We start from the raw sequence: 14,201 nt of genomic DNA, 5'->3' as shown, positions 1-14,201 counted from the left end.
GATATCTTCCTCTCGCTCCCTGCTTTCTAATATCTGTTCTTAGCTTCCTCTCGAGTTACATAAAATTTTGAGCAACCCTGTAGTTTTTAACACTATTAAGATTTGGCTTCAATTCAGGAAACAATTTGGTTTACATAAAGCTTCAATACATATGCCAATCTCAAATAATCATTTATTTCCCCCGTCCCTTTCAGATCATGTTTTTAATATTTGGGCAACTAAAGGTCTTTCTACTTTGAATGACTTGTATGAAAAAGAAGTATTTTCCTCTTTTTCTTCTCTGTCAGTTAAATTCGATGTCCCTAATAGCCATTTCTTTTGTTTCCTTCAGGTGAGGCACTTTATTCAGAAGCTATTCTCCTATTTCCCAAATCCGCCCCCCGAATCAGAAATTGATTTAATTCTCACCCTTGACCATGGTCAAAGGCGGCTGATATCTGCTATTTACGGTAAAATAGTTTCCTTTACATCAACTTCACTTGACCCCCTTAAACAAACCTGGGAACAAGATTTGGGTACCAATATATCTCAGGACCAGTGGAAGAATATTCTTAGTTTCATTCATTCTTCATCTATCTGTGCAAGACATGCTCTAATACAATGCAAAGTACTTCACTTAAATATTTCCTAATAGAAGTGATGCCTTTAATAGATGCAAACAATCTCCAGCGGATCATTTACATATGTTGTGGTCTTATCTGATGTTAATGGACTACTGGTCGGAGGTCTTCAGAACACTCTCACAGGCCCTTAATATACAGTAACTATTGTTCCCAACGCATTGACTGTCCTGTTTGGCCTTGCCCCATCTTCAGTTACATCAGTTGCAGCACGCTGTGTTATGGGACCTTTGTTGTTGTATTTGTTTCCTGATTTGTTTTTTGTTTTTTTTCTTTTCTACCAGGCATCTTGTGTCATTTTGTAACTCATGTAACACCTTTTCATATGTCTACAAAATTTAATAAATAAATGGGTAAAAAAAAAAATAAAACACAAGACATGGGGCAGACTAACCTGATAACAAAGACATGACGATAAACAACAACAAAAGTAACAATGACCGACAAAAGTATCCCTATATATAGGGAAGAACATTAGGGCTACTGGGGAACAGGTGACACGGTGGGAAATAAGAACATTAGGGAAGGTGTGGCACAAAATACATAGGGAAAACACACAACAAAGCAGGCTCTGTTGATTCACCTGCCAGCACTCCCTCCAGGTCTGGCAAGGAACTGTCCAGCTATTCCTGACATAATGTAATAAAATAGTTTTCCTTGGAATCTCTATGTAGTTTATAGACACACACTAATATACATTTTTATATTATCTCTGAGTTATGTACGCTATATATTTCAGGTCATAAATACGACCCTATTATTTTTTAGCTGGAGCCAACTCTTCTCACATGTTGCTGTTCTGTGAATCCTTACCATTGATGCCAAAGACTATGAAGTGGAGAGGATCTGTATATTATTTATGTCATTCACTTTATTATCTCCAGTATAGGTGCCCATGGTAAAGAGCAAGCCATCATATAGCATAACAATTATGTAATTAACTGTAACTACATTATCCACAAGACATGGCTAAAGATTTGTTTAGCATCAGTATAAACATGATTTAGTGATTTGTTATTTTTTTTTTCATGGGTCATTTAATTACTCCAGTAGTACTGTATATGGTTCAGTCAAGTTGTTATGTTTTGATTTCTTGTGATGCTTCACCTTAGTATTTTTGACTGGCATCACAGACAACTCAAATAATTTTCAAATGTTAAATGTTACAAACACATTCTCTGTCCATTCAACTTTAAATATTGTTTGTTGTGGCTTCTTTATTTTTTATATATGAGGCGGCATGGTGGGTGGGTTAGCACGTTTGCCTCACACCTCCAGTGTCCTGGGATCGAGCTGTACAGACAATGAAAAAAAAAAAAAAAATCAAATAATACCAGGAAATTATTTATTATAATATCCCATACACTTGTATACTGGTATTGTAAGGATCATCACGGTTACCTGACTCATTATTTCCAAACTCTTAGGGGAGGATTCTAGCCTTATTTATTTACTTACATGTGACATAGTTTTACTTATTGCTTAGTTGTTTAAACTTATTTGCTCTTCATATCGATGCTATGGTCTTTCTCATTCACACTATTGTCAGGAACAACTGGACAGTTCCCTGCCAGGCCCAGACAGGGCGCTGGCAGGTGAACCTTGGAAGCCTGCTTCTTTGTGTGTCTTTTGTGTTACGCCCTTCGCATTGTTCTAATCTTGATTGTGTCACCTGTATCCCATAAGCCCTAATGTCTACCCCTATAAATAGGGATCCTTGTGTTTGTGTCCATGATTGTTACCTGTACCGTGGTTTTTGTCTGGGTTTTGTTTAAGTTCCATGCCCGAGTTAAGATCTAGGTTTTGTTCTTGTTTTGTTTACCATGCCATGTCTTGTGTTACGTTTGTGTCCCTATGTCATGTCTTAAATGTAACAAAAGCAGTGCTTCGTTGAATCCTGTGCATGGGTCTCATTCCCCCATGTGCTGGCGTGTGCACACACACCACGGGCGTCCGGGTTCGAGCCCCGCATCCCGGACGTTACAACTATCTTATTTATTTCTGTTAGTTCAATCCCATTCCGTACTTCATGCACTGTATCACGTATCCTAGTATATAACTTGATAAACTGAATAAAATGTGAAAATGATCAGGGTTTTTTATTTTGCATGTTTAAAAGGAGTCCAATTCCAGAGCTTTATAGCATTCAGAGGTAAACCTGTATGTTTTCCAAAACAGGGTAAAGGAGAGTGGAAATAAAGAGGCTGTTCTCTCTAACTGATGTTTCTTTTTTTATATATAATTTAGATCCAGTTCATAAAGAGTTTACATTGATGAAAAATGTAGATTGGTATCTGATTCACGGCTCTCACTCAGCTGTAAGGAGATGTTTCCTTTGTCCAGCTCCTGAGTGAACAGACTCACTCTGCCCTTGTAGCCTCTCCCTTCTGTCACCTGTCTGTTCTTATAGAGACAAACACAGTGTGTCCCCTTAAATCGGATCTCCATGTCAATCGCACTGATTTCAGGAGACAGACTACACGAGAACGTGACTGCTGAGCCAAGCTGAACCCGTTTATCTTGGTGGCAAAGGAGTTTAAACTCGGCTGTGTGAAAAAGACAAAAAACAACACTCACACACACTCACACACACACACTAGCTTAATCAAATTTTTTCTCTGATATAAAATCTCTTATTTTAATTAACAATGCAGGCAGAAAACGATCACATTATAGCGTTCAAATTTTAATGTGTCATTGAACATGGATGTTTAGCATTTCAAAATGTCTTGAAGTGATCTTAAGCTTCAAATGTTTCTGTAAATTCTTGTTAATTCTTGCATTGTTATTTCTTCCTAATAAAACACTCTTAACTACACATTTTTGGGGTGGGGTCAGGGGCTTATTTAACAGGTTTTACTTGGAACTGCAGTCTGTTAGTCAGTTTGGATACTGAGATTAAGAAGCTGTCATATCTATGCATAGAAATGCTAATGTTGGAGTTGTAATGTGTTTAATATGTCATTGAACATTGATGGTTAAGCTGTTTAAACTATTTTAAAGTGCTCTTCAGCATCATAGGTTTCTCTAAGTGCTTGTTATTCCTTGCATTATTATTTCTTCCTAATAAAAGTGTCATAATTTTAATTTTAATTCTTAATATTAATTTTAACAGATTTGTAAGTAAAACTTACTCAATAAAATTTAACAGGTCAAGTTACATGTACTTATTTGGTTTGTTAATTTTACTTAACTTAGTTAAGTAGATTTACTATTTACTTTTCATATGTGTGAAATTTACTTGAATAATGTTCGTGACTTGCAAAATAAAAATTGAGTAAACTATTGAGTTTTATTTTTTTCAGTGTACTTTTTTCTGTGATGTTTTAAGGCAATGTCATAAAATGATCAGCATGAGTATTATTTTAATTTCACACATCAATAACTTGCAACAATTGGCAAACTACCTAAAAGGGTGCATCATCATTATCATCATCTTGAGCAAATCAAATGTACTGATATACAAAAAGCATGACTACTTCTAGTTAAAGAAAAAAGAAGTTTTGTACTTTATCCTGGTCTGGGTTGTTGTGGATCCAGAGTCTGTCTTGGGAACATTGGCAACAAAGCAGGAGAATTCATCATGGATAGCACACCAGATCACAAATTTACAAATTTCTTTGCACATTTTAGCATAGCCAGCCCACCTACCTACCTGCATGTTTTTAGACAATTGGAGGAAACCCGAGGGACCACACTCAAACATGGAAACAACGTAAAACTAAACTCAGCACATACCGCAACCCAAGCTAAGCATCAAACTGTGAACCTTGCACCAAAGTTTCCTGTTGCACCAAATGCCACAGTTTCATTCATTTATCTCTCTCAAATGGTGGGAAATGTCAGATTCAAACTTCTACTCTGACTTGATAAGAATTGAGCATATTTGAAGTCTTTCCTTGCTGCTTTGCTAAAAAAAATCTTCAGACTGCAATTGGCCACATGCACTATATTGTCTATTTTGCCTTATACAATATGTTGTCAAGTCAAAGTATAAAGTATAATTTCTCAATAAATATCGGTTTGGGCATGACAGGAAGTACACAGGAAATAATGTTTGAAGTGTCGATATCCATTTCCATAAAAATACTTCACTGCCTGTGTAACCTCACAAATAGTATTACCTATTTGTTACCATAAAATTTCAGTAATCAGGGTCAAAATGATTGAAATCTGGACTGGATTAAATTTAATGATGAGATAACAGCAGTTCTTAACTCTCTTGTACATCAACTGTGCCATTTAATGTTTTTATTCAGTACGAAGTAAATTGTTTTATTTTGAATCAGCAACACGGCAGGCCTAATAGGCTTATTGCAAGTTCAAAGTCTCTAAACCAGTCAGCTTTCAAGTTAATTCAGCTTTATTTTTATAGCATATTTAAAAAAACAGCAATTGATTTAGAAAAAAAAAACTAGTAACAAAGAAATGAAATTTAGATTTTATAAAGATTAGATAAAACAGGGGGGTAAAAAACAAAGACATCAATAACAAGGACAAAAACGTAAACAGATGATCAAAAGTCCTCAAGGTCTCGAATGCCGAGGAGAATAATGTTTAGCTGCTGAATCTAAAATGCTGTTGTGATCTTCAGTCTTATCCTGGTTGAAGTGCAGAAAGTTGTATGAAAGCCAAAATGCAATGTCCTATTCATGACCTGTGTTACTTCCTCTGCTCCGATAACTCACAGCGGCAGGGTAGCAGTTCGTTAATTCAGTGTTCGAAAAAGGATGAGACAGACAAAGTTAGCCGATGCATGCCATTTTACTTCCCGCTGTGGCAGTTGAAATTGTCAGGATACAGCTCAAAATTTACTCCGGGGTGGAATAGCTGACATGAACTCTTATAAAACAGCATACAAGCCTTTTTTTCCTGCTCTCCAAAATAGTTGAAAACGCGCACACACACCACACATTGTTCTGCACTTCACTAGCCATAAAGTGTATATAAACTGTATATAAGCAGATTTAACTAAAGCATATTTACTGTGAAACTGTTTGAAAAACAAGAACAAGTGTGATATGTTTACATTTTGTATTAATTAGTTTCAGTTCAGGTTTCAAATCTAAACTGAATGTTTTTATTGTTTAAAACTTTTACTGTAAATTATTAAAAAGTACTAAACAGAGTTTTTAAAAGATTAACCAGTGTCTGTGCTTAGCAAAAAGTCAGTAATTTTTCTGTCATGCAATTTTTTTGTAGTATGATAAACAGCAGTTTTATTTAATGCATCAGTGAGAAGCGAGAGAACAAAAAAAGCAGCTGAGGAAACAGCTGGTAATATTTTCTAGAGTGTAATTGATAACAAGAACTTGTTAGACAGAAATAAAAGCAAATAAGTGTATATGATTTATTTTTGGAAAATAAGAAAAATTTAATTGTTGCCAAAGTTTTGCAGTACAAGGTGCTTTTATAAAAAAAAATAAATAAATAATAAGCTTCACCGTTTAACAGTAACTGTTTAACAGGAGGCTGCATCACACCACCTCATCATTGAGTGTGTTACTCTTGTACTGAACTTCACCTTGATTCTCTCCATGGTTTCTGCAAGGAAAAAGAATATGTTATTACAGTTAATACTGTACATATATGAAACATGAATATCTATTATTGCACATAATATATATTAAAATTCTAAATAAACACATCTGCAAACACACAGCAAAAGGCACACCAGATTGAGAACATATTACTGATCTTACTGTTTTGAGCCATTGAACAACTTTGCACATAGCCGCTTTATTCTTCTCGCATTTACGTAATCCATAATCCTCGCTGAACAGACAGTCAACTGCGATCGTCTTGTCTCTGGATACAGCTCTTCTGCTCTCTGGTACAACACACTCTGGATCATTTGTACAATGGAGAACAACTAGAACAGCAGGTTTGGTATCTGTGAAGTCAAAGAAATGAATTTGAGCTCTGAAGCCTGAGAATATGCCGTCACGGTCCAAAGTTCTTAGTAATTTTCAAGAGAACTTAAATGAAAAGGTACGTACATGATCACGGTTAGGGCAGGGTTTAGGTTACTGATTACAGCTTTTATGGCACCATAAACCCTGAATATTTTTAAAATTGCTATACATTTTACAGAAAATATACAGGAATTTACTTGCACTTCTGATTTACCTGTATTTTTGTGGTCGGAATTACCTGATTTTTTGTTTAGTTGACACAGTGCTGCTTCAATTTCTGTTCCAGCTCGGGAAACCACAGGACAGAAAACCATAATGAATTTGAACTCCTTGTCTTTATCCACATGCATTAGATTGTCTATTTGTCTATGGAGAAGTTTCAAAAACTCCTCATGTGTATCTTGAGTGTTGCCAGTCTTGATGGTGATATATTTCCTACACAAAATGAGTTAATCGTTACAGCCTTTGGAAATTATTCAACAGCGGCATTATATTATATAGATCTGATCTGATCTGACAACATAAATATTCATATAAAGAGAAAAACATATCGTCAAACTAACAAACACAATGGTCAATGTGCTATAGACCAGGGGTGTCCAATCTTATTCACAAAGGGCCAGTGTGTGTGCAGGTTTTCCTATTTATCAAGCAGAAGCCAAACCTGATTCCACTTGTTTAATCAGTTGATCTTGGCCTTCGTTAGACTCGGGTGTGGCTTGCTGCTTGGAGTGAAAACCTGCACCCACACTGGCCCTTTCTGAATAAGATTGGACACCCCTGATATAGACCATTCAAAGCACTTTACCTTTTTTTTAAAAATCCGAACTTTTTATGTTCCTTGGCTTTTCTGGGCTCTTGCTGATCAGCTTTTGTCGTCTCTGCTTGTTTATTGTCACTTCTATCTTGACTACCTTTTCCTCCACTTTGGACATTTTCTTCATCATTTTCTCCTTCCTTAACATTGTTTATGGTTACTTTGCTGCTCTGATCCCTTGGTTCTATGGCTTTCTCATCGACCTGGCTTTTCTCCTTTTCACACACTGCTGTGGCCTCATCTGCTTGTATATTGTTTTCTTCTGGTTTATTGTTCTTTTCACCTTGATTTTCATTCTTCTGTACCTGTTCTATGTTCACCACTGTGTCTTCTAAATTATCGATTGTTACTTCACTTTTTTTTCCTCCACGTTCTCCAGTATATTGCTCTTTCTCTTGGCCTTTCTCCCTTTGTTTCCCCTCCATGTCTTCATCATGCTCTTCTCTTTTTTCATTCTGTGGGCATGGCTCCTTACAAGACTGTTCTTCACTTTTACTGTGACCTTGCTTTTCCTCCTCCTGACTTTTCTCCTTTTCAGACTGTGCCATCATCCCATCCACTGCTGTATTTTGTTCTTCCGGCTTGTCATTCTTCTCACCTTGACATTCATTGTGTACTGGATTTGTGTTATCGTCCTCGTTTTTTACACCATTTTCTGTTAGTCCGCTTTTCTTTTCTTCTTGCCCATTGTTTTTCTCCAACTGTTTCTGCACAGTGTCTTCATTTTGCTCTGTATTTTCCTTTTTTTGATTTGTCAGGCCTTGGTCCTTACAACACTCTTTGTGTTCCCTTTCACCTTGAGCTTGGTTTCCTACTTGATGAACATCCTGGTTATATTTCTGAGATTCTTCTGTTAATTGGGATATAATTTTGTCATTATAAATTACAAGTTAATAAACAGAAGAAGTCAGTGCTCATAAGCTTGCACTAAATTTATAATTTTATAAATTTATATATGGTAAACTTTAACTTTGGGCAAATATAAAAGGTTAATAAAAAAGATTTAGAATGAATGTAAATGTTTTTATTGTTTGATCATTCTCTTTATTTACTAATCCTTACAATTTTTTTCCCTTAAAATTTTATGCCTGAAATGTTTTTATAAATTTTATTTATTTATTATTTAATAAGTTTCACCTTAAATTCAAATATTTACATCCACCCAACCCCCTAATCAACCCCCACCTTTCTATTTTCAGTGTCTAGTGATTTTGACAGATCAGCTCCCTTTTGTACTGTTTTGGAATTTCAATTCTCATTAAAAAATAAATTTATCAGATTAAACCTTCTAAAATGTAACTGTTTCCTAAGATGGGTTTGTGCAGTTTTGAATGAATAAATAAATGATTTCTACATTTCTACAAGCTCAAGAGTCTGAAGTAAAAACACATTAACATTCTAAGTAAATATGTGATGGTGTTTCATTGTACATAATAAACTGCCTGTAAAAATGTCACTTACTTTGATGTTGACTCTGTGGCTTGTTTGAAATACCCTGTAAAATATATATTCTAGGTCAATTCTAGCAAGATCAATACTGATGCTTATCACTACTGTTATATGTAGCTGTTATATATAGAGCAAAACTATTACCTTTACTGTATATATGTACACTGCATTGGGAATGAAAATTAATCTACAGAGACATGTAGAAGAGAAGAGAAGAGAAGAGAAGAGAAGAGAAGAGAAGAGAAGAGAAGAGAAGAGAAGAGAAGAGAAGAGAAGAGAAGAGAAGAGAAGAGAATCTTTACCTCAGGATGCAGCCAGTTTGTTAATTTGGACAGTGCTTCATTTTACTACATTCCAGTAATCCCAGCTCTTCATTGAACAGACAGTCGACTGTGATTGTATTCTGTCTCTTTACTGATCTGCTGCTGTCTGGTACAATATGCTCCGGATCAAATGAGTGATGAAGCACCACCACAACTGCAGGTTTGTTACCTTTTCGTGAAAGCGTTTGTAAATAAGAATCATTTAACATTTTAATTCACACCTTATTAGTCACAAGCACAATATCAAAAGAAAACATCTGGAAAAACCATGGTCCCAGTCCCAAATTTTCACCATAATTAAGTCATTTAGACCAGCGGTTCCCAAAAGGGGGGTCCCGGCCCACAACTCTGTGGGGGGGTCGCATCATATTTTGAAAAGTGTTGAGCAGTGAGTATTAAGGAGAACGATCATATTACATTAGCTAATTTTATCCATGATCCCCTGGCTGACCAAAAAATGGACAAATTTGTAATTCGTCCTCCACAAAAACGACAGAGTCCCACTGATTTGCCTACAGCAACTGATAGTAATGACTTGGTAATGAATACCAAGAGAGTTACCTGAACTATGGTTTTATTTCATTTTCTCATAGCAAAGAGTCCCTGCCCCAGCCACAGTGCATTATCTGCACCAAAGTCCTTGCTAATGAATGCATGAGGCCGTCCAAACTAATAAGACATTTGCAGACAACTCATCCCCAATACCGCGACAAGCCCAGGGCATTTTTTGAGTGCAAGGCAAAAGAGTTGACAGACTCCCAAAATGAGATGAGGGAAATCACAGCTACTGACAAGAAACCTTTAAAAATATCGTATACAGTTGCTAAAAAAATCGCCAAAGCAGCATACAACTGCAGAAACTTTAATTTTGTAATAGCCTACGTTCATTCTTTTTTTCCTACACGCCAGTGAAAATACGGATATTTTTGTTATTGTATTTCAAATAGGGCCAATTTATAGGCTACTCCTAGGCTTACGTTTTTAAATTACAAATGGCCTGCTGATGTTTTTGTTATTGTATTTTCAATATTATATATAGGCTATTATTTGTGCATAAACATATCTGGTTATAGTAATAAACATACCGTTTGTTTGAAAACATATTTTTGTCATCCTTGCTGCAAGCCTACAAGAGCGATAATATCATTAAATGTGAAGGGGGGCCCTAAAATATTTTCTTGGGAAAAGGGGGGTCTCAGACAAAAAATGGTTGGGATTTAAACAACTGTCTGAACTCAGCAATTCAACACACAGAAAGTAGAAGATGTTTCACACATTGCACACTTTCACTTTGAACAAACATAAAAGGTAAATAAATGTTAATGAGATTCAGAATGCAAACAAGATAACTTATTTCTTATATTCCATAATCATGTAATTATTCCCTTTATTCTTTCATCTAATTCATGCATTTATATATGTTGCCGTTTGTCTACTTTTCCATATAACTATACATTTGTGATCCCACACTAATTCATGTTGATTAACAGGAATTTACTGAAATTATGAGGGTCGTACCTGTTAAGCTGTTAACCATCTTCTCTGCTGTTTCAATAATAACATCAGGGCAGAAAGCCATAATGAAATCACAGTCCTCTGGCTTCTGCACATTCTGCAGACCTCGTATTAGTTCCTGAAATTTCTGTTTTATACCCACAAGAGGTCCTAATGTGCTTCCAAGTGGAACAGTAAAATATTTTAGAAGAGGCTGCGTCTGCATCTGGTCACCTGTGTGGTCATGAGCTAAATATGTTAATCAACAGAAATGTGAAAGAATGAATTTAAGTAGCAGATGTAACCTGGCACCTGTACTCCATCCTAAATAAATAAAATCAATGTCCATTGTTAAAAGCACTATTCAAATAAAACTGAATTGAATTAAATTTACCTTCAGTGCACGAGGGTGTCCTCTGTACCTAATGAAACGAAACAAAGTTTTGAAAAAAGTAAACAAAGTGTATGGTTGAATTTACACTCTGAGAACCTTTTTTTGTTCATGTTGAGTTTTCCTTGCATTGTCAAATCTTAGTTTTATGTTATTAGTTTTATGTTCTTTTCATCAACAGACAATTAAACATGAAAAATGTAAAAAAGACAATTATTATATATAAATGCTATATTAATAATTATAGGTGTAAATATATATGTACTTCACTTTTAATAACATCACTGTTGAATTCTTTTTTTGTTTGTTTATTTTTAAAATGTGGAGTCCACTATCGTTAATCTGACAAACTCAGACAACTGTTTTAAACATAGTATTATTATATGGTCATATATAAACTGGTAACATATAACAGACATAGTATTGTAGCCCAAATATTACAGATGAACTTGTAAGATTAATTCACTGACAATACACACAGACACATGCACACATACACACACACACACACACACAGTTTCAACCACACACAGTTTATGGATGTATGCATTGTAAGAAATTAGATATTTAGCTTTTACAGTACACTGTCAAATTGGATATAAATTTATGTAAATTTATGTTTAGTAAATTTATGGATATACTATCCATAAATTCTTTGCTAATCTGGAAAAAATTTGATTTCATTTTAAAATCTTACCTGTACACCTGTAGCAAATGAGTGGGGGTGTGTAACTTTACTTGTTCTTTCTGTCACAAGAAAATACAGAATATTTTACCACCTCATTTAAAATGAAAATGCATGTATACAAATGGTAAATACATGTTATATTCTCCTAGCAAAATTACAAGGAAAAAACAATATTAATAAATTTTATCAGAGAAAACAATATTATTTTATTAAGGTTTTCCCTTGGTATATTTGGAACATTTTTCTAAAAAATTTTATACATACCAATCACCTGCTGGGTCGATTCACTTGTAGCTGCCTCCAGCTCCGTCTTGCTTTTTACCACAGACTGTGTTACATCACTTTCAACCATGTAGTCCATTGTTCCTACTGCTGCACATTTTATTTCATAATCAGTGCCTTCTTTAAGATTTGTCAGTGTAACTCTATCTTCAGTGACAGTCTGAGATTTCCAGTCAATCTCTTGTTTCATTTTGTAAAGTAGTTGCCTCTTCAGTGTAGCAGCACATGAAGACCTCAGCTGTACTGTTATGCTGTTATCTGTGACACATTCAGTGACTGGACATGCCGGCTTTGATGGAGGAACAAAACAGGTAGCTTCACTGCATCCATTCTCATACATAAGGATACAGGAACAGGGTTTATCTGGTGTTTGAGGCACACTCTCTACAATAAACTTCATGTTTTTGTTATTTTTATTTAAAGTGATCAAATCCTTAAAGATTTTCAAATTTTTCCTCATGCACATGAGCTCCTCAGAGGTCCATGATTTTTCCTGAAAATCTTCACCAAGTGTATTTTCACTGGGATCGTTTGTTTTTGAAGGGTTCAGGTAGATCTCTTGTTTGGTCAGGAGAGGCTCTGGGTGATGAAGACAGGTAAAAGTGTAAGAAACCAAATTCTCCACTTTCAAGTCTAATAGATATTTGTCTCTGTCAGCATGGACCTCTGCTCCAAGTTCCTGCAGCTGTATTAGCAGTGCTTTTATTTGGTTGGATTCTTTTTCTTTCACTGTTATCCACTGCTGAAGATCATGGCTATTAAAAGGTGATTTCTTATGGGCTTCTAGAAGTTCACTTAGGTCTTTTATATCTGCTTTACCTCCATGGATTTCTGGCAGGATGGACCCTATGGACCCTTCATGAAATCTTGCTTGTACTCAGTGTAGAATTTCTGAAAGTCCTGAACTCGATCATGAAATGTGTCGAATGCTTTTGCCACTGTGTCTTCCATCAGGTCACCACATTTCATTGATGTTTCATTTCAATTCTCAATCACTGATTCCACAGCTCTAATGAGATGTGTAGAGATGTGTCTTTGAAGTTTGGCTGCTCTTGAGTCCAGTTTAACCAGAGGATAAAGCCACACTTTAACTGGAACTGCATGTTCTCCATTTTCTCCAAGCATCTTTGGAAGATCTTTGTAAACCTTCACAGCATCTTCAAAAGTTGTTGGATTAGAAGGCAACTTGAAATCACCATAAAATGTACAATTCAGTTGTTTCATTTCAGCCTTCTCATTTTCATTCATTTTGAAGTCTACCTGTGCCCCAGCGGAGCAAAGGATCTTCAGCTTCTCAGTGGCAATGTTAACTCCTCCCTTTACTTTTCTTGTCTTAACAGACGAATTCACCTCTTTATCAAATACAAAGTAGGCATCCGCTCCATAGACAACTGCTAAAACCACATGGGTTGCTATATTATAATCAACTACATCATGGTGGCCGATTTTTTTTTGTGCCAGATGGTTCATTATTAACTGCTCAAACCTGGTGGTTGTTCTGTAATGCAGCGTCAAGCGTTCTTGTGTAAATGACTTTTTAGTGTCATTGAAATATCTGGCTGCACCACTAAGCATGACATTTCCTCCCAAAAGACTCAGTTTCATTTCACCATCAACTTTCAGTTGCTTTGATTTTTCATCAATTGTGTCTGAAGTTGTAACTGTGAACTCTGTGTTATGTTGTGAACTAACATATTTGTTAAGCTGCAGCCGCTCTCGATCCCAAAGCATCATTCCTGTAGGCAATTAAAATCAAATATATAAAAAACATTTATTATATATATAAATGTATCATAAGCAACATTTGTATATTCAATTAAACAGAGATCTGAGTCACAATAATTGTTATACCTGGGACTATTGCATCATTTCTACAGTCGTATAACATTCCCAGCTGAAATGGCCTCCCCAGGGCTGCGATTTCTATCATATTTTCTAGTACAGAAGTCATGTTTGAAGATGCCGACTTTTGGACTTTTAAATTCAGATCAACCTTTAAAAATGAAAAATCTGTAAGAAAAACGTGCAATTTGAGACAATACAAAAAGAACAACTTACTAACTAAAAAAGGATGAATTTGTAATTTTTTTACTGCCTGTGTATTTTTTCCCCACGACAAAAGAAAAAAGGAAAAAACTCCCACACTAGTTTGTTCTGAGTCCTTATAATGTGCTATTTATTCCTGCAGTGGAATTTTCCTGAAATAAATTAATTATTTAATG

At 35.4% G+C, this 14,201-nt stretch overlaps 1 protein-coding gene across 2 annotated transcripts; it reads right to left on the bottom strand.

Annotated features, from left to right (window-relative positions):
• Nucleotides 1-5,089: 5,089 nt before the first annotated feature.
• On the bottom strand, nt 5,090-14,029 carry LOC131348293 (cilia- and flagella-associated protein 251-like). Of its 2 annotated transcripts, none has more exons than XM_058383110.1 (7): nt 10,643-10,904; nt 9,104-9,293; nt 8,814-8,847; nt 7,344-8,202; nt 6,774-6,970; nt 6,323-6,513; nt 5,090-6,164 (listed from the first exon to the last, which is right to left on the bottom strand). In XM_058383110.1, the coding sequence occupies exons 4-7, from the start codon at nt 7,901-7,903 to the stop codon at nt 6,141-6,143; spliced, it is 972 nt and encodes a 323-aa protein (XP_058239093.1). In that variant the 5' UTR covers nt 7,904-8,202; nt 8,814-8,847; nt 9,104-9,293; nt 10,643-10,904; the 3' UTR covers nt 5,090-6,140. The 2 variants fall into 2 exon arrangements, 1 of the variants encoding a protein (XP_058239093.1); XR_009203905.1 differs by lacking the exons at nt 5,090-6,164; nt 6,323-6,513; nt 6,774-6,970 and adding exons at nt 11,707-11,756; nt 11,962-13,715; nt 13,831-14,029 and having other exon boundaries at nt 7,490-8,202; nt 10,643-11,040.
• Nucleotides 14,030-14,201: the final 172 nt, after the last annotated feature.

This window comes from Hemibagrus wyckioides, linkage group LG28, assembly GCF_019097595.1.
Source record: "Hemibagrus wyckioides isolate EC202008001 linkage group LG28, SWU_Hwy_1.0, whole genome shotgun sequence".
NCBI classification, from domain to species: Eukaryota; Metazoa; Chordata; class Actinopteri; order Siluriformes; family Bagridae; genus Hemibagrus; species Hemibagrus wyckioides.
Note: the sequence above shows the minus strand (reverse complement) of the source record. Positions and strands in the feature narration are given on the sequence as shown.